The 18,033-nt window shown below is 43.1% G+C and overlaps 1 protein-coding gene across 4 annotated transcripts in view; it reads left to right on the top strand.

Annotated features, from left to right (window-relative positions):
* adgrb3 (adhesion G protein-coupled receptor B3) overlaps positions 1-18,033 on the top strand; it is an 872,307-nt gene that overhangs the window by 361,812 nt on the left and 492,462 nt on the right. For all 4 annotated transcript variants that reach the window (XM_051919125.1, XM_051919127.1, XM_051919124.1 and 1 more), the window contains one exon: positions 17,287-17,451. In XM_051919125.1, the coding sequence (XP_051775085.1) occupies positions 17,287-17,451 (165 nt within the window). The remainder of the gene's footprint in view (positions 1-17,286; positions 17,452-18,033) is intronic.

Here is an 18,033-nt window from a genome sequence, read left to right as displayed (position 1 = left end):
GGAGTAGACTGCGGGTGTCACAGAATTGCGGATAAGCAAATCGGTGGGAATGGAATCCGCTGATATCGAGGATTTACTGCATTTGCATGTTCTTCATATGTCTGTGTGTAAATGGAAGGTTTCTTCCATTTTTCCCTACTAGGTTTTTTTGGGAGTTTTTCCTTGTCTTCTTAGAGAGTCAGGGCTGGGGGGCTGTCAAGAGGCAGGGCCAGTTAAAGCCCATTGCGGCACTTCCTGTGTGATTTTGGGCTAGACAAAAATAAACTGTATTGTATTGTATTTTGTTCTTAAAATTCAGTGAGGTGCACGTTATGTTAATGGGGCACTCTTACTGGTGAAAAAGTAGGATTGTGCCCTGTAACGGACTGTCACTTACTCCTCACAGCCCTGAGCTGGATAAGTGACACAGAAGATCGATGGATAATAGTAATTACTACACATCACAATTCTGTAAATGGACCCTGTGATGGACTGGCACCAGGTTGGTTCCCAAGTGCTGCTTATTTCCAATGACTCTGAACTGGAAATGCCACTCAGAAGATGAGTGACGAATGAATGGTCATTACACACCACACTTTCTGTAAATGGACCCTTGCAATGGACTGGTACCAAGTAATTTTCCCACTGCTGCTGGCTTTCCATGATCCAGAACTGGAAAAGCCAGTCAGAAGATTAATGATGGATGGATGGATGGTTGATACACATCACAATTCTGTAAATGGCCCCTGCGATGGACTGGCATCAGCTTGGTTCCCCAGTGCCGCTGGCTTCTCGTGATCCTGAACTGGAAATGCCAGTCAGAAGATGAGAGAGTGGATGGATGGTCATTACACATCATAATTCTGTAAATGGTCCCTGTGATGGACTGGCGCCAGGTTGGTTCCCAAGTGCTGCTTGTTTCCAATGACTCTGAACTGGAAATGCCAATCAGAAGATGAGTGACAAATGGATGGTCATTACATACCACACTTTCTGTACATGGACCCTTGCAATGGACTGGCACCAAGTAAATTTCCCACTGCTGGTGGCTTTCCATGATCCAGAATTGGAAAAGCCAGTCAGAAGATTAATGATGGATGGATGGTCATTACACATCACGATTCTGTAAATGGCCCCTGTAATGTACTGGCACCAAGTTTGTTTCCCGGTGTTACTGGCTTTCTATGATCCTGAACTGGACAGGCCAGTCAGAAGACAAGTGATGGATGGATGGTCACTACACATCACAATTCTGTAAATACACCCTTGCAATGGACTGGCACCATGTTGGTGGTTCCTCAGTGCTACCGGCTTCCTGTGACCCAGAACTGGACAGGCCAGTCAGAAGACAAGTGATGAATGGATGGTCATTAAACATCAAAATACAGTAAATGGCCCCTTGCAATGGACTGGCACCAAGTTAGTCCCCCAGTGTTGCTGGCTTCCCATGACCCTGAAATGGAAATGCCAGTCAGAAGATGAATGACGGATGAATGCTCATTACACGTCACAACACTGTAAATGCTCCCTGTGATGGACTGGCATCAGGTTGGTTCCCCAGTGCTGCTGGCTTCTCGTGACCCTGAACTGGAAATGTCAGTCAGAAGACGAGTGAGCAGATTAATGATGGATGGATGGATGGATGGTCATTACACGTCCCAGTTCAGTAAATGGACCCTTGCAATGGACTGGCTTGATCTTACCTTGTGCCCAATTCTCTTTTATCCAAATAAGCTCAGGCCTGCCATGAACCCAATTTGGATTAAGCGGATTTCAGGATGTTAGGTTGGTTTTTGTCCAATACGGTCAACGTCGATCTGGAACTACAAGCGAGCAAACTCGGCCCTATGAATAAATCTGTGTAAAACACAAAACGTTTGATTTAATTTGTCTCGAGTTCCTGCATAAGGTGAGCAAGCAATGAATTGTATGTGAAACGTTGCATGATGTAATACACTAAAGCCAGTCATTTCAAAGAGCATTAGATCAGGATTATTTAAAGTGTGACTGAAAGTGCATGACTAATGTGTCTGGAAGCATATCAGCTCTGCTGCTTCCATAACAGGCAGCATTATGTCAAATGAGTTAGTACCGGCCGACACAGTCCGAGTTTGCTTACATTTGTTTGAAGGCGTCTCTCAAATCGCTCAGGCACATGTGAGGCCCGTTGAGCTCTCGTACAGCTGCTCCTAAATGTCAGCAGCAGAAACTGAATGTGCGTCGTCATCTGTCCCATCCGCTCTCTGAACCAAAGGGAAGGCAGAGCCACCTTGCAGTAGTTATCCAGAAAGTGAGCCCAACCTGGTGGGACGTGGCGTGTTGTGGGGGTCTATGGTGGATCAGAGAAGTGAAGGTCTGATTAATAAAACAGTGCAGCTCATGGACTCACGAGGGGCAGGGAAAGTCAACTGGCTGGGGGGCATCATAGCGAATTCACCACTCACATGCTCGGCCTACGTGGCTTGTGAAGAGAAGCACCTGCACCTGTTTAGGGTATGAGAGGTCTAGGTGGGTCGGTAAACAGGGGGAAGGAAAATGATGAGAGAGCAGCACTGGCATGGTGCGGCAGCCAGTGAGAAAGGTGATGGATGCCAGTCGGAGATGCCCCATCCCGAGTTTTATCAAATCTGCCTGAGGATTTTGCAGCCAGGGATGATTGTGGGTTCAAAGGAGGTGGCAGGAAGAGAGGGAGCCAGGCTCGTGAGACCAGGGGGGTACTGCAGGTGGTGGCTGGGTCAAGGAGCTGGAAAGGGGCTGAGGACTTGGATGGCATACAGGTTTGGGCAGATGAAATTTAATGTCAGTAAAGAGTTACATGTAGGAAGTGTGAAGAAGTGAAAGTGTGAGGTCAGAATACACAATTGGTGGTCTGAACATTGAAAATATGCCTTAAGAGAAGGACTTAGGAGTCACTAGTGTTCAGAAGCCATTAAGAAGGCTAACAGAATGTCAGGTTATATAGCGCCTTGATGTCAGGAAATGGAAAGTATTACACGTAGGAGGTCAAATTTTGAGGCTTGAATACACAATTGGAGGTCTGAAACCCTAAAAGTCCACCTTATGAGAAGAACTTAGGGGTCCCAGTGGACTTGAGACTATCAACAGCCAGACAGTGTTCAGAAGCCATTAAGAAGGCTAACAGAGTGTCAAGCTGGCTAAGTTGGCATATAATACCCGGCTGGGTGAATTGGCAGATAATCGGGAATCCATTAAATCATTACAGAAGGACTTGGACAGCAGACAGGCTTGGGCAGATTTGTGGCAGATAATATTTCATGTCAGTAAATGTAAAGAATTACACATAAGAAGTAAAAATGTGAGGTCTGAATACACAATGGGCGGTCAGAAAATCGAAAGTCCACCTTAAGAGAAGGATTTAGGAGTCATAGTGGACCTGACACTATCAACTGGCAGACAGTGTTCAGAAGCCATTAAGAAGGCTAACAGAATGTCAGGTTATATAGCGCCTTGATGTCAGTAAATGGAAAGTATTACACGTAAGAAGTAACATTTTGAGGCTTGAATACACAATGGGAGGTTTGAAACCCTAAAAGTCCACCTTTAGAGAAGGACTTAGGAGTCGTAGTGGGCTTGTTACTAGTGTGCAGAAGCCATTAAGAAGGCTAACAGAATGTCAGGTTATATAGCGCCTTGATGTGTGAAGTCACAGGAGGTTCTGCTCAAGCTTTATAACACACCGGTGAGGCCTCATCTGGAGTCCTGGGTGCAGTTTGGGTCTCCATGCTACAAAAAGGACAAAAGCAGCAGTAGAAGAAGTCCAGAGAACACGATCAACTTCCAGACAGTGTTCAGAAGCTATTAAGAAGGCTAACAGAATGTCAGGTTATGTAGCGCCTTGAAGTCATTAAATGTAAATTATTACATGTAGGATGTAAAAATGTGAGGCTTGAATACAAAGTAGGTGGTGTGAAAATCGAAACTTCACCTTATGAGAAGAACTTAGAGGTCCCAGTGGACTCGACACTATCAACACCCAGACAGTGTTCAGAAGCCATTAAGAAGGCTAACAGAATGTCAAGCTGGTTAAGTTGGCATATGATACCAGGCTGGGTGAATTGGCAGATAATCGGGAATCCATTAAATCATTACAGAAGGACTTGGACAGCAGACAGGCTTGGGCAGATGATATTTAATGTCAGTAAATGTAAAGAATTACACATAGGAAGTAGAAATGTGAGGTCTGAACACACAATGGGCAGTCAGAAAATCGAGAAGACGCCTAATGAGAAGGACTTAGGAGTCGTAGTGGACTCAGCACTATCAACTGCCAGACAGTGTTCAGAAGCCATTAGGAAGGCTAACAGAATGTCAGGTTATATAGCACCTTGATGTGTGGAGTACAAGTCACAGGAGGTTCTGCTCAAGTCTTTATAACACACTGGTGAGGTCTCATCTGGAGTCCTGTGTGCAGTTTGGGTCTCCAGGCTACAAAAAGGACATAACAGCACTAGAAAAAGTCCAGAGAAGAGCAACTGGGCTGATTCAGGGCTACAGGGGATGAGTTATGAGGGAAGATTAAAAGAGCTGAGCTTTTAAAGGCGATGAAGAGGAGACCTGACTGAAGAGTTTAAAATGGTGAAGGGAATTAGTCCAAGACTGTGATTTTAAAACGAGTTCATCAAGTGGGAGTTCAGGGTGTGGCACGTAGATGGGTGAAGAATTGGCTCAGACACAGGAACCAGAGAGTTATGGTGCAAGAAAACATATCATTGGGTGACATTAGGAGTGGTGACCAGCAGGGGTCAGAGCTGGGGCTGCTGCTATTTTTAATATACAGTACAGAAATGATTTGGAGAGGAATATAAGTAACAGGCAAAGTAAGTTTGCAAATGATACAAGATAGGAGGATTGGCAGATAATCTGGAATCTGTTGAGTCATCACAGAGGGACTTGGACAGCAGACAGGCTCAGGCAGATTTGTGGCAGATGAAATGTAATGTCAGTAAATGTAAAGAATTATAGGTAGGAAGTAAAAATGTGAGGTTTGAATACACAATGGGCAGTCGGAAAATCGAGAGTCCACCTCATGAGAAGGATTTAGGAGTCATAGTGAACTCGACACTATCAACTGCCAGACAGTGTTCAGAAGCCATTAAGAAGGCTAACAGAATGTCAGGTTATATAGCGCCTTGATGTGTGGAGTACAAGTCACAGGAGGTTCTGCTCAAGTCTTTATAACACACTGGTGAGGCCTCATCTGGAGTCCTGTGTGCAGTTTGGGTCTCCAGGCTACAAAAAGGACAAAGCAGCACAAGAGGGGGTCAAGAGTAGAGCAACTAGTCTGATTAGAGGGCTACAGGGGATGAGTTACAAGAAAGATTAAAAGAGCTGAGTTTTAAGGAGATGAAGAGGAGACCTGACTGAGGTGTTTAAGATTATGAAGGGAATTAGTCCAGTGGATCGTGATGGCAACTTTAAAATGAGCTCAACAAGAACATGGGACACATGTAAAGGTCACCATATGAGAAGGATATACTATTTAGTATTGCTATATACTGTATACCCTGTCGTTCTTTCTTAAATTCTGTTGAAGTGCCTTGAGCATGGGAAAGGCGCTGTATAAATAAAATGTATTATTATTATTATTATTATTATTATTATTAAGGACTTAGGACTCATAGTGGACTCTAAGCTATTGATTTCACAACAGTGTTCAGAAGCCATTAAGAAGGCTAACAGAATGTCAGGTTATATAGCGCCTTGACGTGTGCAGTACAAGTCACAGGAGGTTCTGCTCAAGCTTTATAACACACTGGTGAGGCTTCATCTGGAGTCCTGTCTGCAGTTTGGGTCTTAAAGCGTATTACCACATGTTTAAGCACTTTGAGCTATATTATTTGTATGAAAATGTGCTGTATAAATAAATGTTGTTGTTGTTATTTGGTCCAATTTTCGAGAAACGGTTGGTTCTGACATATCCAAATCATCGCTATTGCAAAGCTGCATTTTACACATAATGTTATCAACACTTTCATTTTGGTTGATGGCACTCAAACTCTCTGCGTTGTGGGACTTCTGAACTCTTCTGAGACCCTCCCCAATGGGACGACATGCTGAGGCGCGATTACCTCTTTTGAGACCCTCCCCAACGTTATGTCACGCAGAAGTGCGGCTGCCGCGTCTGTCGAGGGTTGCTTGTACGTCGCTGAGGCAATGCCAGCTTTGCAGTGCCACAGAAACTTCTACAAGCTGACTGCTGCCATGCACCTCGGCAGTGACATTCACGTCTATGGTGACTCTTCCTATGAAGTCAATAGACGGATTGGGAGAGCAATGGGGGGGGGGGGGGGGGTTCATGAGGTCACTGGAAAGGGGTGTGTGGCGCTCCTGATATCCCTGCCAAAGGACGAAGGTCCAAGTCGTTAGAGTCCTAGTGCTCCCTGTTTGTGAGACATGGACGCTCTCCAGTGACAAGAGATGAAGACTGGACTCCTTGAGTACTGTGTGTCTCTTCAGAGAATCCTTGGGTCCTGCTGGATTGACTTTGTGTTGAACAACTGGGTACTCATGGAGGCACTGCCCACCAAATGGTCCATGCACATCCCTGGGTGGTGGAGAACAGAATGCTATTTAGTGCCATCTCATTCTTTGCACCAGAACCTTAATACGGTTCACTTTTTCATTATACAACATTCCTCTGCACTGATAGTTATTACTGTGTAACCAGGTTTGTTGGTCTGTCTTATGGAAAGCTTACTCAACTCCATGATGAAAAAAGCACTTCCCAAGAATAAACTCACTAGATGAGTCACTTAGTTCCTTGTGAAGCAGGCAGGTCCTGAAGTCTTCTGCATATAGTTTAACTGTCACTAATCATGAGAGGTGCTTTTATAAAATGACAATGGAGTGATTAACTGCTATTGTAATAATTAATTTATTGATTTATAACAGACTATTCTTAAAAGATCTGTGGTGATTCACATTTTAAAAAACACCATATTACATGAAAATTAATTCGCTTCCTTCATTAAACATTCCCTAAGATGGCAGATTTTCATTTTAAGGAATAACAGAATCCACTTTAATAAAAGAACAGGTTTCTGGGTATCTGTCTGGTTTCTATGTCTCTGTTATATGCAATTAGGCATGGGATTCATAAAAACAGCACTCATGTTTTCTGATCCGCCATCTGTTAGAATGACAGCTGCACAGCCTTTCATTGGTAAGCATGTTTGGGATGCATCATCTGTTGGAATGACAAATGTAATGCATGTTATTACTACAAGTGTTTGTCATGTGCCATCTGTTGGAACAACAAATGCAATGCATCTCATTACTACACTTGTTTGTGATGCAACACCTGTTGGAGTAACAAATGCAAAGCATTTTATTACTACACATGTCTGCGATGCACCATCTGTTGGAATGATAAATGCAATGCTTTTCACTGCTACACATGTATGTGATGTGCCATCTGTTGGAATGCCAAATGCAATGCATTTCATTACTACACTTGCTTGTAAAGCAGCCTCTGTTGGAATGACAAATGCAATGCATTTTATTACTACACGTTTGTGATGCAGAATCTACTGGAACGACAAATGCAATGTATCTCATTACTATGCTTGTTTGTGATGCAGCACCTGTTGGAGTAACAAATGCAAGGCATTTTATTACTATACATGTCTGCGATGCACCATCTGTTGGAATGATAAATGCAATGCTTTTCACTGCTACACATGTATGTGATGTGCCATCTGTTGGAACACCAAATGCAATGCATTTCATTACTACACTTGCTTGTGAAGCAGCATCTATTGGAATGACAAATGCGATGCATTTCATTGCTGTAAATGCTTGTGATGCGGCATCTGTTGGAATGACAAATGCAATGCATTTTATTAGTACATGTTTCTGATGCGGAATCTGCTGGAACAACAAATGCAATGCATCTCATTACTATAGTTGTTTGTGATGCAGCACCTGTTGGAATAACAAATGCAAAGCATTTTATTATTACACATGTCTGTGATGCACCATCTGTTGGAATGATAAATGCAATGCTTTCATTGCGCAGATGTTTGTGATGCACCACACTAATGTCAAAATGAACCAGGCTATATGTACTTGTCACGTAGGAATAAAAACCTTTATCTATATGTATATATATCTATACATCTATATCTATCTCTCTATATATATATGGTTGAAATAGTTTTACTGTCAAATAATGCAAAGAGTATACAACACGTGTTTCGCCCTAATTCTGGGCTCATGTGTGTAAGTCAATGTGTGTATGTTTGTATGTGCCAGCATCACGTCCGAATGGCTACAGTGATTTTCATGAAACTTGGTACACATGTTTCTCAATGGTCAACTAAAAATACTGTAGGGTGAAATCAGCCCTAACCAAGGGTGGGGGTGATCTTACAGTCTTGTATGCATGTTTTCATCTAGTTGAAACTCTGAACGACCACCAGGGGGCGAACTGGAGGTGACTGCCAGCATTCTATTGTTCGGCCCCTGTTGCTTTTGAAATTCAATAGAGTTCTGCACGTGCAAGTGTGTGTGTCTGTCCGGCCCAGAAATGAGACGTAGAGTCGGGGTGACGGCTCCAGCTTCTAGGACACTAAAGCAAGGCCAGCACACCGGCAAAAGGAAACCTCCGAAGAAAGCCAGTCGCTTAGCTGCTAATGCACAAACGATGCGAGCACGTCGGCAACACAAATCCTCCTAGTACAGAGATGCCCAGAGTAGTTCTGACAATTTCAATACTTTCTAGGATCCCGTGCTTGGCTTACACAGTTAGTATATAGCAGGTGACTGCCAGCATTCTTTATGTTTGAACAGCACCACCGCGCCCTTGTTGCTTTTCAAATTAAATAGAGTTGGCCGGTCCCGAGCGTCAAGTGGATGATAACATACATACAAGACCGCAAGACAAGCACATTAGTGAGTCTTCATTGTTTGTTAATTCATTTTTATTTTTAAAGTAGTTTTTTTATTATGTTTTTCTCAAACAATTAGACAAAAAAAAAACACTTTATTTTCCTATTTCAGCTAGTACTGTATATATAAAAAAGTCAATTTATGTGTTGTATGTGTGTATGTTCCAGCATCTCTTCTGAACGGCTGGGGCGATTTTCATGAAACTTGGTACACATGTTCCTCATTGGTCAACTAAAAATACTGTAGGGTGAAATCAACCCTAACCCACCCCCTTCTGGGTAGGGTGGGGGATGATCTTGCGTGTTATCATCCAGATGACACTCGGAACGACCACCAGAGGGCGAACTGGAGGTGACTGCCAGCATTCTGTTGTTCAGCCCCTGTTGCAGTCGGCCGGTTCCGAGAGTCAACTGGATGACAACATACATACAAGACCGCAAGACAAGCATATTAGTGAGTCTTCATTGTTTGTTAATTCATTTTTATTTTTAAAGTTATTTAATTATATTTTTCTCAAATACTTTATTTTCCTCCCGGGCAACGCTGGGTATTTCAGCTAGTTCAAGATTAAATGTCGAGAAGTAACATTTTCTCTCAGGGGGGCTTTAAATGGGTTCTGCATTGGGGTATGAATTGGCCGACAGTAGAGCCCCACGTGAAGACGGTTCTTTTTTGTGAGTAGCCACAGGTCTCGTTCACGTGAGGATGAATGTCTTGTCATCAATTGCTATAATCTGCCTCTTCCCACTTCATTTCTGTTCAAATGATTACAGGATGCTACAGCAAAGCGCTGACCCCCAGTCACTGGATGCCAATTAAAAATGACAACTCGTGTAAGCTGAACCTATTTATAGGTCTTAATTATCCGTACTTATGAAAATATCATCACTTTGAAATCTGGGCTGCATGTTTAGTAGTGGAAGTGACAAATACTCACTAAGCAGCGACGGGGCGGCAGCTCCTCCGTTTGATTCAAGGACTCTACGGGATGTCGCTCTGCTTTGGCTTTTTAATGTGCGGCGTATGTAAAACGGTGGAAAAAATAAATACTTAAAAAGAAAAGACGAAAATGAGTTGAAGTGATGAAAAAGTGAATGAACCGAATCAATCCAGCAAAAAACAAAAAAGGTCACGGGCGCAAGAAAATTAACATTCTATCACATCATAACTTGATGTGCATTCAGTTTGCGTTAATCAAAAAGCCTCATGCGAGGAGCAGAGCAGCAAGAGCAGCGACTTTTATTACTATAAGCACGTATTCGTATAAAAGATGGGCTGTAGCTCAAAGTGCGTTAGAAATTACAAGAAAAAAAAATAGAAATCAATTACAATAAGAATAACTAAATGACATTTCCAAACATACTACATAACAATTAGCCCTTTCACTCATAGATGTGTTGTAGATGTCATTTTAAATGGACACATTTGCCATTCGTGTCCATCAGTCTACAAAGTGACGCCAGGGGCGGCCCTGGGCAGAGAAAGAATCGGTGCCCCCCTTCGCCCGCCAATGTCAATATGGTATCTTATTAACTTGTAAGACGACTCGCCCACTTGCATAAGCTTCTCTTCTATATGCGCGTGTCCGTAACTTGAAAACCAAGTGGCGGCCCGTGATATTCTCATTACGGCAGAACGTTATAATACTACATATAGCTTGCTGCTCCGACTCGAGCGACATTAGTAAACACAGAGTACTAATTAACAAGAAACACAATGTTTTTCGGCCATATTGCCGTCAGCTGTGTCGTTATTTTCTCTTTGTGTTTTATATTCAACTAGTCATTTAGCCCGTTACAATAACGGGCGCTAGGACAGTAGTGCATTAACATTTGTAGGAACAGTCTATATTAAATGGCAAGGGACTTTGACCTCATTCTTTTTGTTGGTCCTATTTTTCTTTGTCTTTCAGCCTTTCTTTTGTTGATGTTTAGTTGCTGAGCTGACCGTTCTTCGTGGGCTGCCGCCGTGTATTGTGTGTCTTTAATTTTCTGTGACAGTAATACTGTCTTGTACGTCCGTAATATACCTTTAATTTTCTCTGGCGGTAATACAGGCGTGAGTGTCGGTAATATGCCTTTAATCTCCTCTGACAGTAATACTGGCTTGTATGTGGCTGTAATATGCGTCACTGTATTGTGTACCTTTAATTTCCTCTCGCAGTAATACTGGTTTGTATTTCCGTAAAACGCCTGTAAGTTTCCCTAACAGTAATATCACGCATCGCACCGTGCCCCACGCATGCTCACTTCACCAGAAGACACCCACACGGACACCTGGACACACACAGGGATTTTATTAAAGAGGATACATATTGGCGTGGCGGCCCCTGGGATTTGGCGGCCCTGTGCAGGTGCACAGTTAACACATACAGTTACGTCCATAAATATTTGGACAGAGACCACTTTTTTCTAATTTTGGTTCTGTACATTACCACAATGAATTTTAAATGAAACAACTCAGATGCAGTTGAAGTGCAGACTTTCAGCTTTAATTCAGTGGGGTGAACAAAACGATTGCATAAAAATGTGAGGCAACTAAAGCATTTTTTGAACACAATCCCTTCATTTCAGGGGCTCAAAAGTAATTGGACAATTGACTCAAAGGCTATTTCATGGGCAGGTGTGGTCAAGTCCGTCATTACGTCATTATCAATTAAGCAGATAAAAGGCCTGGAGTTGATTTGAGGTGTGGTGCTTGCATGTGGAAGATTTTGCTGTGAACAGACAACATGCGGTCAAAGGAGCTCTCCATGCAGGTGAAAGAAGCCATTCTTAAGCTGCGAAAACAGAAAAAACCCATCTGAGAAGTTGCTACAATATTACGAGTGGCAAAATCTACAGTTTGGTCCATCCTGAGAAAGAAAGCAAGCACTGGTGAAGTCAGCAACGCAAAATGACCTGGACATCCACGAAAGACAACAGTGGTGGATGATCACAGAATCATTTCCATGGTGAAGAGAAACCCCTTCACAACAGCCAACCAAGTGAACAACACTCTCCAGGGGGTTGGCGTATCGATATCCAAGTCTACCATAAAGAGAAGACTGCATGAAAGTAAATACAGAGGGTGCACTGCAAGGTGCAAGCCACTCATAAGCCTCAAGAATAGAAAGGCTAGATTGGATTTTGCTAAAGAACATCTAAAAGAGCCAGCACAGTTCTGGAAAAACATTCTTTGGACAGATGAAACCAAGATCAACCTCTACCAGAATGATGGCAAGAAAAAAGTATGGAGAAGGCGTGGAACAGCTCATCATCCAAAGCATACCACATCATCTGTAAAACACAGTGGAGGCAGTGTGATGGCTGCCAGTGGCACTGAGACACTCATGTTTATTGATGATGTGACACAGGACAGAAGCAGCCGAATGAATTCTGAGGTGTTCAGAGACATACTGTCTGCTCAAATCCAGCTAAATGCAGTCACATTGATTCATGATACAGATGGACAATGACCCAAAACATACAGCCAAAGCAACCCAGGAGTTTATTAAAGCAAAGAAGTGGAAAATTCTTGAATGGCCAAGTCAGTCACCTGATCTTAACCCAACTGAGCAGGCATTTCACTTGTTGAAGACTAAACTTCAGACAGAAAGGCCCACAAACAAACAGCAACTGAAAGCCGCTGCAGTAAAGGCCTGGCAGAGCATTAAAAAGGAGGAAACCCAACATCTGGTGATGTCCAGGAGTTCAAGACTTCAGGCTGTCATTGTCACCAAAGGGTTTTCAACCAAGTATTAGAAATGAACATTTGATTTCCAGTTATTTAATTTGTCCAATTACTTTTGAGCCCCTGAAATGAAGGGATTGTGTTCAAAAAATGCTTTAGTTGCCTCGCATTTTTATGCAATCGTTTTGTTCACCCCACTGAATTAAAGCTGAAAGTCTGCACTTCAACTGCATCGGAGTTGTTTCATTTAAAATTCACTGTGGTAATGTACAGAACCAAAATGAGAAAAAAGTGGTCTCTGTCCAAATATTTATGGACCTAACTGTACCTAAGGCCACCCCTGGTGATGCCTTATAAGAAAGGAAACAATTAAACAAAGAAAGAGTTGGGGGTCCAACCCCGTATATTCGTAACTCAGTAACTCCAGAGTCATTTTTGGCTCGGTGTCCAAAATATCGGAACAGGCGGGTGAGGGAAGGTACTTGGCGCTTTTCTAGGTGGAGGAGGTGAAGAGGCGTGTCCATAAGGGTTGTAGCAGGAAGTGAGGTCAGTAGGAGGGCGGGGTTAGGTTAACCCAGGGGTGCCCAGCTCCAGTCCTGGAGAGCCGCCGTGGCTGCAGGTTTTCATTCTCACCCTTTTCTTAATTAGTGACCTGTTTTTTGCTGCCAATTAACTTCTTTTGAATTCATTTTAATTGACTTGATTTTTAAGATTCGTTCCTCTGAGTTGCTTCATTTCTTTCCTTAAATGGCACCCAAACAGAACTGAAATGTGAAATGAGGGACCAACAGAAGACCATCTAAGTCAGGGCCTCAAACTCCAACCAGCTGCTCAATGAGGTGCCAAGTCTTGTCGTTAATTAATCCCATTCTTTAATTCCATGGCTTGTCGCTGCTCTCATTGTGCAATAGCAGACATTTCCGAAATTGTGGATTTTCTCTTTTCTAAGAGCAGATCAGCATTCCCGAGACCTCCATCTTTCTTTATTTTCAGATATTGTATGATGGACACCAGTTGTTTTGGCTCATTTTGCATCTCATTAATTGTTTGGCAGCTAACTAAGGAAGAAGAAAAAATGAAGGGGTCTGAGTCTTCAAGAACAAGTCAGGTAAAATGAATTGAAAAGAAGTTCATCAGCAGCAAAAACAGGTCGCTTATTAAGAAAAGGGTTTAGAATGAAAACCTGCAGTCACTGCGGCCCTCCAGGACCAGAGTTGAGGACCCCTGGATTAAGGGAATGAAGGAGCCAACCGGTTATGGTTTAAGTGGGCTTCTGTTCTGGCGACATGTAGAAGCAGGAGAAGGGACATTAGTGCACTTCGCCAACCCCAACCTTCGTGTTTTGCCCTCAGTTAAACCCTCAGCCTCGTCTCCCAAGTGGTACGTGTGTGACATACCAGTTTTCAGAATGGTTTGCCAATTTATTCCAAATCAAAACCAGTAATCCCTTCCTTACCCAGTAGCATTTAAACCCCTTTGCTGTGGCCCTCCAGATTGTGCCCAGGTGCCTCCTTGTCTGCTTTAATTCTCCTTGAGATGTTTTTAAGAACTTGATTGGAGTCCACCCATGGGACGCCATTTAGAAAGGCACACGTGTACCCATGTATAGAAGGTCCCACAATTCACACTGCATCTTAGTGGCAGAACATACAGCGTGGCGTCCCAGGAACTCTCTGTTGACGTCTGAGATTGAATGGTGGTGAGGTGGGACGAGGAGATGAAACGGTTTGGAAAGGACATCAATCACTCTGTAATGGAAGACGTTTCCTAAAGTTTGGCGGTCCATCCAAACTGAGTAATAATAACTAATTCTTTACATTTTTATAGCAATTTCCTTACTGCTCAAAGCGCTTCAGTGAGTGGGGGAGCTGCTTCAACCACTACCAATGTGTGGCATCCACCTGGATGATGCCACGGCAGCCATTTTTGCACCAGTACACTCACCAAACATGAGGTGGTGAGAGAGACAGCCAATCAGAGGCCAGAATGACCAGGCTGTGGTGGGCAGTTTAGCCAGGACATCGGGATACCCTCCTACTTTTTACAATGGATGCCAAATGATCTTTAAGGACCTCAGTTTTACATCTCATCTGAATCAGGGGTCCCCAACTCCAGTCCTGGAGGGCCGCAGTGGCTGCAGGTTTTCATTCTCACCCTTTTCTTATTTAGTGAGCCTGTTTTGGCTGCTAATTAACTTCTTTAATTGCCTTGTTTTTTAAGATTTGTTCCCCTGAATTTCTTCATTTCTTTCCTTAAATGGCACCCATACAGAAATGAAATGTGAAGTGAGGGAGCCAACAGAAGACCACCTAAGTCAGGGCCTGAAACTCCAACCTGTTGCTTCATTAGGTGCTGAGTCTCGACATGAATTAAAACCGTTCTTTAATTCCATGGCTTGTTGCTGTCACAGCAGACATTTTCAAAACTGTTGAATTTTCTGTTTTTATCTAAGAACACCATCAAGATGTTTAGGTTGGCCTGAGCAGATCAGCCTTATCTGAGACCTTCGTCTTTTCTTTATTTTCAAATACTGTGGTTAGCTGGTTGTGTGGCAGTTCATTTTGGGTCTCATTATTGTTTGGCTGATAATTAAGGAAAAAGAAACAACTAAGAGTCCCCCAACTCCGGTCCTGGAGGGCCACAGTGGCTGCTGGTTTTCATTCTCACCCTTTTCTTAATTAGTGACCCTGTTTTTGCAGCTAATGAACTTCTTTTTGAATTCATTTTAATTGGCAGAGGATGTTTAGGGGTCATTCATTGTCCCTTCATCCCATTCTCAAATCTCTGACAGACAATGCTGGAGTGGAGTAGCAGTTTACGGATGCTTCTCATCCAATCTAATGGAGTCTTGAGAGGGAAGAATGGTCTAAACTGCCCAAATCCAGGTGTGCAAAGCTTGTAGAGACGCACCAAAGATGACTCAGAGCTGCCATTGCTGCCAAAGGGGGTTTCTACAAAGGAAGGGTCTGAATACTTCTATGGTTGGAGAGGAGCAGCAAAACAGATGCCATCCTTCATTTCAGTTGAAGGCATGGGGTGCCCTTAATTGTTATGTTAAAATGGCCTCTGGGAGCGAACTTATGAGCTGTCATTGAGATCGGTGTGACCCTGACTAGACGTCCAAGGCCTCTTGACACACCAGTCATGACACGTGGGCCTTGCTTCTGAATTTTTTCAATACTTTTCAGACCCCTTTTCTGACAACATGTCTTCACGTGGTCATGATGGGTTATGGAGTGTAGATTGCTGGGCATAACAAAACAAAGAAGGCAAATGTGTCCATTTAAAAGTAAAACGACTGCACGATAAAGTTGGCCGAAAGTGAAGGGGGTCTTGAATACTTTTTGAATCCACTGTACGTTTTGCCACACAACTCCAAATTCCCAGGTTCAGATCCGTAACTATGTGGAGTTCTGTTCCACGTCTGAATGAGGCGTTATTTATTTATTTTTTTTCCCAGAATTCTTTTTGTTATCCCAAATTCCACATGTTAGGCATATTGGTGCTTCTCAATTGTTTTGAGATTTTGGTTTATTTTTATTTTCCCAGAATTCTTTTTGTTATCCCAAATTCCATATGTTAGGCATATTGGTGCCTTTCAATTGTTTGGAGATTTTGGTTTATTTTTTTCCCAGAATTCTTTTTGTTATCTCAAATTTCATATGTTAGGCATATTGGTGCCTTTCAATTGTTTGGAGATTTTGGTTTATTTTTTTCCCAGAATTCTTTTTGTTATCCCAAATTCCATATGTTAGGCATATTGGTGCTTCTCAATTGTTTTGAGATTTTGGTTTATTTTTATTTTCCCAGAATTCTTTTTGTTATCCCAAATTCCATATGTTAGGCATATTGGTGCCTTTCAATTGTTTGGAGATTTTGGTTTATTTTTTTCCCAGAATTCTTTTTGTTATCCCAAATTCCATATGTTAGGCATATTGGTGCCTTTCAATTGTTTTGAGATTTTGGTTTATTTTTATTTTCCCAGAATTCTTTTTGTTATCCCAAATTCCATATGTTAGGCATATTGGTGCCTTTCAATTGTTTTGAGATTTTGGTTTATTTTTATTTTCCCAGAATTCTTTTTGTTATCCCAAATTCCATATGTTAGGAATATTGGTGCCTTTCAGTTGTTTTGAGATTTTGGTCTCCTCACCCAGGGTTGCTTGCTGGCTTTGCAGGACGGGCTCCAGTCCTCTACGTCCCTGAATTGGATTAAGTGGGTTTACTGTAGCCCTGCAGTGGGCTGGCGCCCTGCCCAGGGTTTGTTTCCTGCCTTGCGCCATGTGTTGGCTGGAATTGGCTCCAGTAGACCCCCGTGACCCTGTAATTAGGATATAGCGGGTTGGATAATGGATGGGTTTACTGTATGGATCTCTTTCTTTAATGGGTGCGACACCACGCTGTACCAGTGCATGCTCCCCAACCTGACTTGACTTGACTGTATAGATGGAGGCTCTTCAGTTCCTTAACGTTCTGTGTCATTTTTAAGCATCAAATCCATGTATCTTATCTCCACAGCTTGTTCCTGGTCCTGCTTGGAGGACATCTCCAGGGTGACCACCGTCTGCTCTCCTGGACCTTACTAACAGCACCTTCATTGTTGTCTTGTTCTGCTTTATGAGGTCTTCAGAGTTATGGGCTAACTATGCGTTCTGTGTGTCTGTCTGTGAATGACAATTGGCCTTCCAGCCATAAGCACCTAACCCTGGTTGTATCTCTTTGCAGTGCACGGCGTGTGGGAAGAATGGTCACCCTGGAGTCTTTGCTCGTTCACCTGCGGCAGAGGACAGAGGACACGAACGCGGGCCTGCATCCCCCCTCAGTACGGCGGCAGAGCTTGTGATGGGCCAGAGACACAGACTAAGCAGTGCAACATTGCTCTCTGTCCAGGTCTGTACCACCTTCTACTGCGCATTCATCATCATCATCACCACCAGCCATTAAAGCCCCATCACCCCCCAAACCACTCCCCCCCCCACCACCACCAGGGTTTGTCCTGTTCTGTCGCATTACAACCTGGATTTTTGGGAGGTTAGCGCCACTTGATTTACACAACATGCCTACCAGTTTGGTGGAAAATACAGGGTGGCACAGGGAAATTTTCAATTGACGTTCAATGCACAATCACATTACAAAATACTTTTAATGGTCAGATGTATTGCACAGGACATGCAATCAATGATGGTAATCAATATTCATCTTATGTTTGGAAGAAAACCTCATGAAGGTGTTGTCCATTTCTCCATCCACATTCTGACAGTGGAAATTCGGCATTGCTCGACATCACACGTCAAGGGGAACGCCCGCGATTTCCTCTTCAGTCCTCCTTTAAAGTTCAGCAGTGGTTGCAGGATGTGTTCGGTACACTTGGCTTTTAAGATGTCCATTCATCCATTTTCTAACCTACTATATCCTAACTACAGGGTCACGGGGGTCTGCTGGAGCCATCCCCAGCATTTATAATGTGCCATG

The sequence above is a fragment of the Erpetoichthys calabaricus genome, chromosome 15 (assembly GCF_900747795.2).
Source record: "Erpetoichthys calabaricus chromosome 15, fErpCal1.3, whole genome shotgun sequence".
In the NCBI taxonomy this organism is placed as follows: domain Eukaryota; kingdom Metazoa; phylum Chordata; class Cladistia; order Polypteriformes; family Polypteridae; genus Erpetoichthys; species Erpetoichthys calabaricus.
Note: the sequence above shows the minus strand (reverse complement) of the source record. Positions and strands in the feature narration are given on the sequence as shown.